Here is a 13,055-nt window from a genome sequence, read left to right as displayed (position 1 = left end):
AATCTATAGGAAAGCACTTACACCCTCCAGCTCCCCACCCTGCCTGCTCAGGCAACTGCTCCTCTCCTACTTTTATCAAAGACAGGCTTCATTACCTGAATAAACTGAAATAGAAAGCCACTAGATTTTACAAACACAAATAAAAATACCTTACAGATCCAGAGGACTAAGTGAAAATCTGAATACCAGAAGGTGAGCTCAATGAGGGCAGAGACTTAATATCTATGCTGTTCACTGATGCATCTCCGTCACCTACAATGGTACCTGGTACATAGAAGTCACTCAACATGCAGCAGTAGAGTTTAGAAGATGTGTTTTTTTTTTAATCTCCAAGAAAGTAGAACAACAGCAACAAAATCAAGAATAGAAAGCCAGAGAGAAAAATATAAAATTTGAACATCAATCCAGGTGATTCTGACCCACAGAAGTATCTAGAAAGAATAGAGAAAACAAGGGCGGAGGGCTACGAATACAAAGAAATAATGCAAGAAATTTTGCAGAACTAAAGTTTATAGCACACACAAAATAAATGAAATTTCAGAATACCAAGAATAAAAGACAATATTCTAAAATATTCATGTTATTTTAGGTAGAAAGGTCACAAATAAGAATCAGAAATGAGAACGGTGCTGAACTTCAACAGCAACTCCGAAGCTAAAATATAATGGAATAATGCCTTCTAAACTCTGTGGGAAATGGTTTTTAACCTAGAATTCTATACCTAACCCAAATAACAATCCTGCATAAGGGTGAAAGTAGGAATAAAGATGTTTTGAAACACAGGAGGTTCTCAAAATTTACCTCCCACATATCCTTTTTCCCTCTACTCTCCCAAAAAAGCAAATGCAGAAATATTCCTTTCTTTTAATGGAATAGAAAGGAAAGTACTTGTATCTCAGAAGCAGGTAATAAAGCACTGAAGAGGGGCCAGAGGAATTCCCAGGATAAGCAAAAGAAAGTCCCACCATGATGGCTCTTCAGAGGCTAAAGATGACTAGTTCCAAGTAGAGTAAGAGAATAGGGTGCTGCCTGAAGGAACAGTAACAAAACAAAATTCTTGGATTTATGTGTCTCATACTGCGGATGGTTCATCAAGAGAGTTTGGGGATAAATTAATGACAAGGACCCTGTCTTATAAATTATAACAGCAACAACAACAACAAAACTAGGCGTCTTTTTCCAATTAATTCTGAAAAAAATGTTAGATGGGCTGGGCACAGTGGCTCATGCCTGTAATCTCAGCACTTTGGGAGGCCAAGGTACATGGATTACCTGAGATCAGGCATTCAAGACCAGCCTGACCCACATGCTGAAACCACATCTCTAATAAAAAATACAAAAATTAGCCAGGCGTGGTTGCGCGTACCTGTAATCCCAGGTACTCAGGAGGCTGAGGCCAGAGAATCCCTTGAACCCAGGAGGCAGATGTTGCAGTGTGCTGAGATTACACCACTGCACTCCAGCCTGGGCACAGAGCAAGAATCTGTCTCAAAAACAAAAAAGTTAGATGGAAAAAGAAATGATAAAATATTGCATGGCTTGAATATAACTTTCTATCATAATAAATACTGATGTCCCCTAAAGGTAGTAAAAGGTTACATAGAAAGGACATGCAGAGAAAAAATATAGAAGTGAGGTGTAAAAATTAAATCTTCACCATCCAAAGTCAAAAGCCAATGGATAATGTTTAAAATGAAAAAATTCAAAGCAATGGCCATATAAACATGGAATTTAAAAAGAGAGGTAAACAGTAAAACCAAAACAAATAGCTTTTCTTAAGTACATCTGGGAAATAAAAAGGGCATGAGAGATTGGGGCAGCAATTTGATATTTGTCTTATAACAGTTGTAAGACTATTTTTTAAACTATAGACATATTTTATAAAATATAAGTTGAATTTTTTAAAAAAGAATTTTCTCCAGTAAACAACCTAATTGGTTACTTCTTATCTCAACAGGATTATGGATTATGGATCTCTGTAATAAAAACATTTAGTCTCACAGCAAAAGAAGTTTTGAGTTTATATACAAATTAAGTAAAAGACTAATTTTGGTTTTGAAAAACTCGTTCTCTAAACTTTAACAAGAAGTTTAAATAAATTACATCATGAACAAAACTGCAGTATGCCAGTTCATGTCCTCATGACCTCACGATTCTGCCTGAGTTCCACATCAATGAAAGGAAAATCAGATAATAAAGCACTTAGTCTAATATCTCAATAGCAACCACCAATTAGGATTACTTATACTTTTTTAAAGTTTCTCTTCTATTTTTAGAAAAAAAAACCAAAAACCTAACCTTATATGTAAATCTATCTAGTGTGCAAATGACTTAATGCTTATATGTATGTAAATCTATCTAGTGTGCAAATGACGTAATGCCGGGGTGGGTAAACTGTGGCCGAGAGTACCCCAAATCCAGCTCACTCCTGCTTTTGTAATAATTCACCAGCTAAGAAATGTTTTCATATTTTTTTAATAATTGGGAAAAATATATACATTTTGTGACATGTGAAAAACCACACAAAATTCAAATGTCAGTGCTTGTAAATAAAGTTATATTGGAATGCATCCTCATTCATTAATTTCTGCATTGATCATTGTTTTCTGGGCATGGCTAAGTTGAACAGTCATGACAGAGATTATGTAGCCCACAAAATCTAAAATATTGACTATCTATCTCCTTTCAAAAAAAAGTTTGTTGACCCCTGAGATAAAGGACTAATTCTGAATTCAATTTGAATTTTACTTCAAATTATTGAGCCAAATTCGTATGTTAAAATGTAGATATAAGTCACTGAGTCAAGGATTAAGTAAGGAGGCTTAGGAATGGTCTATATAATCCTTCAAAGAGTTAATCCAAAGGGATTTAATGGTTTGTGTATTAGTCTGTTCTCACACTGCTATAAAGATACTACCTGAGACTGAGTAATTTATAAAGAAAGGAGGCTTAATTGATTCACAGTTCCACATGGCTGGGGAAGCCTCAGGAAACTTGCAATCATAGTGGAAGGTAAAGGGGAAGCAAGGCACATCCTTACATGGTGGCAGGAGAGAGAGAAAGTGAAAGAGTGAGGAAGTGCCACACTTAACACCATCAGCTCTCATGAGAACTCCCTATCACGAGAACAGCATGGGGGAAACCACCCCCATGATCCAGTCACCTCCCACCAGGTGCCTCCCTCTACATGTGAGGATTACAAATGGAGATGAGATTTGGCTGGGAACACAGAGCCAAACCGTATCAGTTTTCTTAGAGTCACTCAGGTAAATGGGAACAGAATGAATACTACAGCCTCCGACTCTGAGATGGCTGCTCTGTTAGATGAGCATCTATCACCAAAGTTTTAACCCTAACATGCCTTTGTCTCTACACTGCTCTTCAACTTTCCATTATTAAGTCACCTGTTTCATTTCAGTTAAAACGTTAATAAAATACATTCTTTCATCCCACCTTCCAAGTATTTAAAACAGATTTCTGTTGATATTTACTTATGACCATGCCAATACGGCAGTACAGAATACTAATTAAGTATGGAGTCTCTGGTTTCAGAGAGACCCTGGCTCTGACTCTGTCCCTGAGTATCATTCTGCCTTGTAACCCTGGGAACTTCTCCCAACTTCATACTTCTCACCTCTAAAGGTGAGTTCAGTTACACTGAATAAGATGAAGTATGTCAAGAATGTAAAGGTAATGAATGTCACAGAATTAAGAGCTCTTGAAGCATTATCTATAATACTTTGTCTTATGTCCAAACATGTTATTCATTACCCTCAAAGAGCTTCACGGACAGCGTTCTCAAATATCAGTGTACATGAGAATCACACTGGTGAACTTGTCAATGCAGACTCCCCTGACCCTACCCTCAAACAGTATGATTCTTTAATCTGGAGGCTCCGGAATCTGTACTTTGAAGCTCATGTATGATTTGAATGCAGGTGGTCCATGGAATAGAAACAGTGTTCCCAGAGGATGAAACAGATGCCCAGAGGTTAAGAGACAAGCCAAAAGCCTACATAATTACAGCTTCAAGTAGTTCCCTGTATCAAATAGCAAGGAACTGAGTACCACTCATTCCTTTTTGCTGTTTTTCCAACTGCCTTTTTTTAAATTTAAACTTCTGTTAGGTTCCATAAGTTAATTAATGTTACAGACAATATGAAGATTTCTTAGTTTTTAAAGGTTAGCACTTCCAGTTATACATCCAACTAAATGTTAAAGACACTCAATAAGGTCAGTACTCAGATCCCCATGAAACCCTGTTTTCTGCCTTAGAAGCCAGCCACACAACCTTGTTACCGACCCCAGAGCACTGATAACTGACAATTTTATTGACTGGTATATTTGCAAACAGAAAAAAAAAGAAATAAAATGTGTGTTCCTAGATTGCAATATGAACTAAAGCAAACTAAAAATATGGCTAAAATCAAGCACAAAACTAAACATATCCTACATTGAGAAAGCTTGATGTGTAATACATGTGAAGCAAATTGCATGCAACAGCTGCACCTCAGGGTAAGAATTTTCAACTGAAATGTTTATTCCAAAACCAGCAACAAAAGCAGCACTGAGAGTGACAAGAGTTGAAGAATGTAAATGCACACACTCACAATTACCTTGCTCCAGTCTAAAGCACAGGGAACGTCTCGCTGCTTCCATCTCAGGAGTTGGGTTATCTAGGACATGTCTACACCACTGCAAAGGAGTCAGGGATTTCTCTGATGAGGTGAACGTCTTTGAAGAGCCAATGTATAACCTTAAAAAAAGAAATCTACATTATAGGTATGATATAGGTATACACAGAGTACCTCCCTCTGGGGAAAGCAACATGTATTTAACAACTTCCATAGAAACAGAACTCATATTTGATGACTTCAAAGTATCAGAAATAGTTTTTAACAGGCAAATATCCCCAAATAGAATATGACACTTCCTGTAGCCTGGTGAGAACTTCCAAAAAAAGGTCTAACAATTTTCCCCCTGTGTGTTTCAGCATCAGAGATCAAGGGATCAAGGGCTTTTTTTTTTTTTTTTTTTTTTAACTAAACTAGCCCTAAAAAGGCACTATCATGATTTTACTATCTCTATTGACATGTCAAGAAATGAATATTTTCATCTTTCTCTTTGACAACAGAATCTTTTGTAAACTTGGGTTAATGAAGGTAAACATGATGTGACAAACAAGGCAAATCTTATGTGTATTTTTTAAAAATAAGTCTAAACACCCGTAAAAGCCAGTCACTTGATTCTTTGAACCCTTACATAATCATATATTTCTCCTGTCTCAAATCTATACTAACCTTGGTATATGCTTCTTTTTCATTAAAGCCAAACAAAGAGCTTTAAAATATATGTTTTACGAAGAGTTCACTTTTAGCACCTACACCATTACACAGTAATGGGTAGTATTCAAAATGACTACCCAGAGGCACTGCAAGTTATAAAAAGGCTTCTCTCATTAATATGCCATGTTAAGGTAGATTTTAGAATATTTTCAGTGATAGGGCTATACAGAAAGGTTTATCTTGAGGAATAAGCAGCAGTTAACTAAAAAAGGGGGGAGGGTGAATTACCTCCCCAAAACTGCTGGCTCTAATACATGACACCTTACTACTATAAGTTTACATTAATTACAAATCTAAAGTAATCTTCCTTCCAACAAAGCTACCACAATTCTAATAAGCACATATTCTTGAAATAACATACTTCATTATTCATACTTTCACTGTTCTAGACAAAACGTTCACCTATTAGAGTAATTTATCAGTTATCCAAGATGGTTGGGGAATGTACTATTCTTTGGTAAATTATTCTTATAGATCAGGGATTGCCAAATGTTTTCTGTAAAGGACCAGCAAGTAAATATTTCAGGCTTTGTAAGCCACATTATCTCTGTCACAACTACTCAGCCCTGCCATTCCAGTCCAAAGGCATCCTAGACAATATGTAAGCGAATAAACATGGCTGTGTTCCTTTAAAATTGATTTATAGACATTGAAAGTTGAATTTCCCATAGTTTTCACATTCTTTGTATTTTTTTTATCATTTAAAAACGTAAAACCGTATCTTACCCACCATACAAAACATGCAACAGCTCTGATTTGCCCTTGAGACAGTTTGTTCACTCCAGTTACAGATGAGGACTCTAAAATATGGATTTAATTGTTAAGTCCAATATATTATTAATTGTTAATATATAATTAATAATATATTATTAATTGTTAAGTCCAATATATACTCAATGGATTTAATTGTTAAGTCCAATATATTATTTTTTTTCCTTAGAGTGTGTTGCACAGTTGTGACTCCATCAAGAGTACATATAGTTAAAAATCATATTCTTGGGCCCCAGCTCAGTCCTACTATGGCAAGATTATCACCTACTTATGTAGGTAATAATCCCTTCCACTTCCTTGCAACATACCCTAACTGTCTGGCACACGGTACTTCTCCCTACTCACAAGTATAGGTTAGTCCAGGCCAGTTATTCTCAATGTCTCATGCCTCAAAATTACTTAAACATCTTGTTAAGACAAATTGCTAAACCACACCCCTTAAGTTTGATGCATAGGGTCAAAAAATCTGGATTTCTAAGCAGTTTCCAGGTGATGCTAATATTACTGGCCTGGAGACCACATCTTGAGAGGCACTCAGCTAAGCCAATCATGGTATTTTCATTGTTCCCCTTTGCCTATGACTGGTTTAGGCCCAAGCCCCAGATACAATCCTAGCCAATAGAAACTGAGGGAAAATCATCTGATAAGCTTGCAGACAAGTTTTTCCTTAAAGGCAGGTGGAAGTGTCACAAAACACTTAATTATATGCTTCCTACAGGAAATGCACCTTAAACATGGGCATACAAATAAGTTAAAAGTAAATAGCCAGAAAAGTAATCAAAAAATAAAAAACAAAAAACTACCCACAAAGAAAAATCTGGGCCCAGAAGACTTTACTGCTAAACTCTACCAAGTATTTAAAGAAAATATGAGTTCTTCACAAACTCTTCTGAAAAACAGAAGAGGAGGGAATACATCCTAATACATCCTATTAGGGCAGTGTTACCTTGATACCAAAATCAGTCATTACAAATTAAGAAACTAACGGCCAATATCACACATGAACACAGATGTAAAAAGTCTAAATATTTCAGTAAATTGAGTCTAACTTCACCATTAGCATACTTCACCATTAATAAGTGGGGTTTATATCAGAAATTAAAAGTTGGTACAAATTCAAACATCAATATAACTTACCAGATTAACTAAAATAGAAAAAGTATATAATATCAATAGAAAAAAAAAGCATTTGACATCCACTCCTGATAAAAATTCTCATCAAATCGGAAACAGAAAGAAACATCCTCAACCTGATTGAAGGCATCTACAAAAACAGCATAGTTAATGGTAAAAGGCTGAATGCTTTGCCTGTGATATCAAACAGACACAGACATTGGCTCTCATCGCTTCTATTTAACACTCTGCTGAAGATCCTAGCCAATGCAATCAGGCATTACATTAAAAACATTTACATTGGAAAGAAACAAGTAAATCTGTCTTTATTCACAGATGACACGATCATCTATGTAAAAAAATCTGAAGAATCTACAAAAATGATAATAGCATAAGTGAGTTTAGTAGCAACACTGTAAGATATCAGATTGATGTAGGAAAGTCAATTGTATACTTATATATATTAACAACAAACGAATTCATATTTTTAAAATTTCACTTTTCATTTACGATAGCATTTTTTAAAAAACCATAAGATGCTTAAGGATAAATCTGACAAAAGATGTGTAGGACCTGAACACTGAAGACTACAAAACATTCTGAGAATTAAATAGGACATAACTGGAGAGATATGCCATTTTCGTGAGTAAGAAACCTAAATATTAAGACGTCAATTCTCCTTAAATTGGTCCACATAATTTGCAAAATCCCAATAGAAATCCCAGCAGGCTTTTTTGTAGAAATGCAGATGATCTAAAATTCATATGGAAATGCAAAGATCTTAGAATAGCCAAACAAATGTTAAAGAAAAAAATGGAGAGCTATACCACTGATTGAAGCTCATGACAGTAATGAAAACTGTTTAGTGTAGCATAAAAATAAACGGATCAGTGGAAAAAAATAGCCCAGAAATAAAACCACACATATATGGAGGCTTTTTAGTAAAATACGATTTAAAGGATAGTCTTTTAAATAAATGGTGCTGGAACAAAATGGGTAACTATATGTGAGGAAAAAAAAAAAAAACTTTGATCCACAGTACAAACAATATCCAAAACTAACTCAAAATAGAGCACAGACAAAAATGTAAAACTTGAAACTGTAACATTTTTATAAGAAACCAAAGGTAAAAGTATTTGTGTCCTTGAGTTGGCAAATGCTTCTTAGATACAATTTATAAGACTGAAAATATGATCCATAAAAGAAAAAAATATCAATTGGACTTTATCAAAATTAAAAACTTTTCTTTTTGAAAGACATTGCTAAAAGGATGAATGATAAACCACAGATTGGGAAAGACATATCTGCAAATCATATATCTACCAAAGAACTTCTATGCAGAAAACAAGAAACTACAAATAGCAAACAACTCAATTTTAAAAATAGACAAAAGGTTCGATTACACATTTCACCAAAGAAGACCTATTATGGCAAACAGCTATATGAAAAGATGTTCATCATTAATCATTAGAAAAATAGCTAAAACCACAATGAGATTCTACCACATACCTATTAGAATGGCTAAAATGAAAAATACTAGCCATAGCAAGTGTTAAGAAAGATTTGGTGCCACTGAAAACTTCATACACTGGTTATGGAAATGAAAAATGGTGAAATCACTTTGGAAAAGAGTTTGGCAGCTTCTTAAAAAGTTAACCTACACTTACTGTCTGTTCCAGACACTCAAGTCAGAAGTATTTACCCAAGAGAAATGAAAGCATGTTCATATGAAGACTTAAACATAAATGTCTGCAGTTTTATTTGTCATAACCCAAAACTAAAAACAACCCAAGTGCCCATCAAAAGATGAGTGGATAAACAAGCCATGGTTACAATGATGAAATCTAACAGGTCCCACAATAAAAATGAACTACTGATTCATGTAATAACATGAATTTCAAAATAACTATCTAGCTTGAAAGAAGCCAGACCAAAACAAACAAATGGAAGAGTACATATTCTGTGACTTTATTGATATAAAACTATAAAAAATGCAAACTGCCTGTAATCCCAGCACTTTTAGAGACCAAGGCGGACAAATCACAAGGTCAGGAGATCAAGACCATCCTGGCCAACATGGTGAAACCCGGTCTCTACTAAAAATACGAAAATTAGCTGCATGTGGTAGCATGCACCTATAATCCCAGCTACTCAGGAGGCTGAGGCAAGAGAATCATTTGAACCCGAGAGGTGGAGGTTGCAGTGAGCCGAGATAGTGCCACTGAACTCCAGTCTGGGTAACTAATCTAAACTGACAGAAAACAGATCAGGGGTTGCCTGGGTTGGAGGTAGCAAGGATCAGGAGGGAAAGAATAAGGAAAACAAGGGGCCACAGGAAACGTGAAGTGTTGAAATCTGTTCACTACACATTAACTGTGGTCATGATTTCCTGGGTATATATACATGTTAAAGTCTATCAAATTGTACATTACAAGAATGTGCAGTTTACATATTAATTGTATTCCAATAAAGCAATTTTTAAAAAGTCACAAGATAAGGAATCACTGCTTTGTGGTTTTGTTTGTTTTGTTTTGAGACATAGTCTTGCTCTGTCACCCAGGCTGGAGTGCAGTGGGACAAACACACCTCACTGCAGCTTTGACCTTCTGAGCTCAAGTAATCCTCCCACCTCAGCCTCCTGAGTTGCTAGGACCATAGGCATGCACCACCACACCCAGCTATTTTATTTTTTAAGTTTTTTTGTAGAGATGGGGTCTTCCTATGTTGTCGAGCCTGGTCTCAAAAGCCTGGGCTCAAGCGATCTTCCTGCCTCAGCCTCTCAAGGTGCTGGGATTACAGGCGTGATCCACCATGACCAGTCCTCAGAGTTCTTAAGATGAGCGCGTGATCCACCATGACCAGTCCTCAGAGTTCTTAAGATGAGAAACTCATAGCTGCCATCTACCACGTATGTAAAAAGCCATGAATACCACAGCCCTGACAGAAATGAGCCACTAGTTAGTCAACTGTGGAGTTTCCTTATCTCAATACTTTTTTCACCAATTTTCCTTATTTTTTTTATTACTATACTTTAAGTTCCGGGATACATGTGCAGAACGTGCAGGATTTGTTACATAGGTATACACGTGCCATAGTGGTTTGCTGCACCCATCAACTGTCATCTACATTAGGTATTTCTCCTAATGCTATCCCTCCCCTAGCCCCCCACCCCTCGACAGGCCCTGGTGTGTGATGTTCCACTCCCTGTGTCCATGTGTTCTCACTGTTCAACTCCTACTTATGAGTGAGAACATGCAGTGTTTGGTTTTCTGTTCCTGTGTTAGTTTGCTGAGAATGATGGTTTCCAGCTTTATCCATGTCCCTGCAAAGGACATGAACTCATCCTTTTTTTATGGCTGCACAGTATTCCATGGTGTGTATGTGCCACATTTTCTTTATCCAGTCTACTATTGATGGGCATTTGGGTTGGTTCCAAGTTTTCACTATTGTGAACAGTGCCACAATAAACATACGTGTGTATGTGTCTTTATAGTAGAATGATTTATAATCCTTTGGGTATATACCCAGTAATGGGATGGCTGGGTCAAATGGTATTTATGGTTCTAGATCCTTAAGGAATCGCCACACTGTCTTCTACAATGATTGAACTAATTTACACTCCCACCAACAGTGTAAAAGTGTTCCTATTTCTCCACATCCTCTCCGGCATCTGTTGTTTCCTGACTTTTTAATGATCGCCATTCTAACTGGTGTGAGATGGCATCTCATCGTGGTTTTGATTTACATTTCTCTAATGACCAGTGATGATGAGCTTTTATTCATGTTTGTTGGCCGCATAAATGTCTTCTGTTGAGAAGTGTCTGTTCATATCCTTCACCCACTTTTTGATGGGTTTTTTTTTTTCTTGTAAATTTAAGTTCCTTGTAGATTCTGGATATTAGCCCTTTGTCAGGTGGACAGATTGCAAAAATTTTCTCCCATTCAGTAGGCTGCATAAGCTCTTTAGTTTAATTAGATCCCATTTGTCAATTTTGGCTTTTGCTGCCATTGCTCTTGGTGTTTTACTCATGAAGTCTTTGCCCATGCCTATGTCCTGAATGGTATTACCCAGGTTTTCTTCTAGGGTTTTTACAGTTTTAGGTCTTACGTTTAAATCTTTAATCCATCTTGAGTTAATTTTTGCATAAGGTGTAAGGAAAGGGTCTGTTTTCAGTTTTCTGCATATGGCTAGCCAGTTTTCCCAGCACCATTTATTAAATAGGGAATCTTTTCCCCATTACTTGCTTTTGTCAGGTTTGTCAAAGATCAGATGGTTGTAAATGTGTGGCATTATTTCTGAGGCCTCTGTTCTGTTCCATTGGTCTATATATCTGTTTTGGTACCAGTACCATGCTATTTTGGTTACTGTAGCTTTGCAGTAGAGTTTGAAATCAGGTAGCATGATACCATGCTGTTTTGGTTACTGTAGCTTTGTAGTAGAGTTTGAAATCAGGTAGCATGATACCTCCAGCTTTGTTCTTTTTGCTTAGGATTGTCTTGGCTATATGGGCTCTTTTTTGGTTCCATATGAAATTTGAAATAGTTTTTTCTAATTCTGTGAAGAAAGTCAATGGTAGCTTGATGGGGATGGCACTGAATCTATAAATTACTTTGGGCACTATGGCCATTTTGACGATATTGATTCTTCCTATCCATGAGCATGGAATGTTTTTCCATTTGTTTGTGTCCGCTCTGATTTCCTTGAGCAGTGGTTTGTAGTTCTTGAAAAGGTCCTTCACATCTCTTGTGAGTTGTATTTCTAGATATTTTATTCTCTTTGTAGCAATTGTGAATGGGAGTTCGCTTATGATTTGGCTGTTCATCTGTTATTAGTGTATAGAAATACTTGTGATTTTTGCACATTGATTTTGTATCCTGAGACTTTGCTGAAGTTGCTTATCAGCTTAAGGAGATTCTGGGCTGCGACGATGGGGTTTTCTCAATATACAATCATGTCATCTGCAAACAGAGACAATTTGACTTCCTCTCTTCCTATTTGAATACCATTTCTTTCTTTCTCTTGTCTGATTGCCCTGGCCAGAACTTCCAATACTATGTTGAATAGGAGTGGTGAGAGAGGGCATCTTTGTCTTGTGCCAGTTTTGAAAAGGAATGCTTCCAGCTTTTGCCAATTCAGTATGATACTGGCTGTGGGTTTGTCATAAATAGCTCTTATTATTTGGAGACATGTTCCATCAATACCTAGTTTATTGAGAGTTTTTAAGCATGAAAGGGTGATAAATTTTATCGAAGGCTTTTTCTGCATCTATTGAGATAATTATGTGGTTTTGTGATTGGTTCTGTTTATGTGATGATTATGTTTATGATTTGCATATGTTGAACCAGCCTTGCATCCCAGGGATGAAGCTGACTTGATCGTGGTGGATACGCTTTTTGATGTGCTGTTGGATTCAATTTGCCAGTATTTTAACTGAGGATTTTCACATTGATGTTCATCAGGGATATTGGGCTGAAATTTTCTTTTTTTGTTGTGTCTCTGCCAGGTTTTGGTATCAGGATGATGCTGGTCTCATAAAATGAGTTAGGGAGGAGCCCCGCTCTTTCTATTGTTTGGAATAGTTTCAGAAGGAATGGTACCAGCTCCTCTTTGCACCTCTGGTAGAATTTGGCTCTGAATCCATCTGATCCTGGGCTTTTTTTGGTTGGTAGGCTATTAATTACTGCCTCAATTCCAGAATTTGTTACTGGTCTATTCACGGATTCAACTTCTTCCTGGTTTAGTCTGGGGAGGGTGTTTGTGTCCAGAAATTGATCCACTTCTTCTAGATTTTCTAGTTTATTTTCATAGAGGTATTTATAGTATTC

At 36.5% G+C, this 13,055-nt stretch overlaps 1 protein-coding gene across 8 annotated transcripts in view; it reads right to left on the bottom strand.

Moving 5' to 3' along the window:
* The window catches only part of SLAIN1 (SLAIN motif family member 1), a 65,836-nt gene that overhangs the window by 40,573 nt on the left and 12,208 nt on the right, over window positions 1-13,055 (bottom strand). For 7 of the 8 annotated variants that reach the window (XM_054528699.1, XM_024257626.2, XM_054528698.1 and 4 more), the window contains exon 2: window positions 4,617-4,756. In XM_054528699.1, coding sequence (XP_054384674.1) covers window positions 4,617-4,756 — 140 coding nt within the window. Of the gene's footprint in view, window positions 1-4,616; window positions 4,757-6,075; window positions 6,194-13,055 lie in introns of those variants that run through there. The other variant, XM_054528702.2, reaches the window with a different exon arrangement.

This window comes from Pongo abelii, chromosome 14, assembly GCF_028885655.2.
Source record: "Pongo abelii isolate AG06213 chromosome 14, NHGRI_mPonAbe1-v2.0_pri, whole genome shotgun sequence".
NCBI classification, from domain to species: Eukaryota; Metazoa; Chordata; class Mammalia; order Primates; family Hominidae; genus Pongo; species Pongo abelii.
This window is presented reverse-complemented; position numbering and strand designations above follow the sequence as displayed.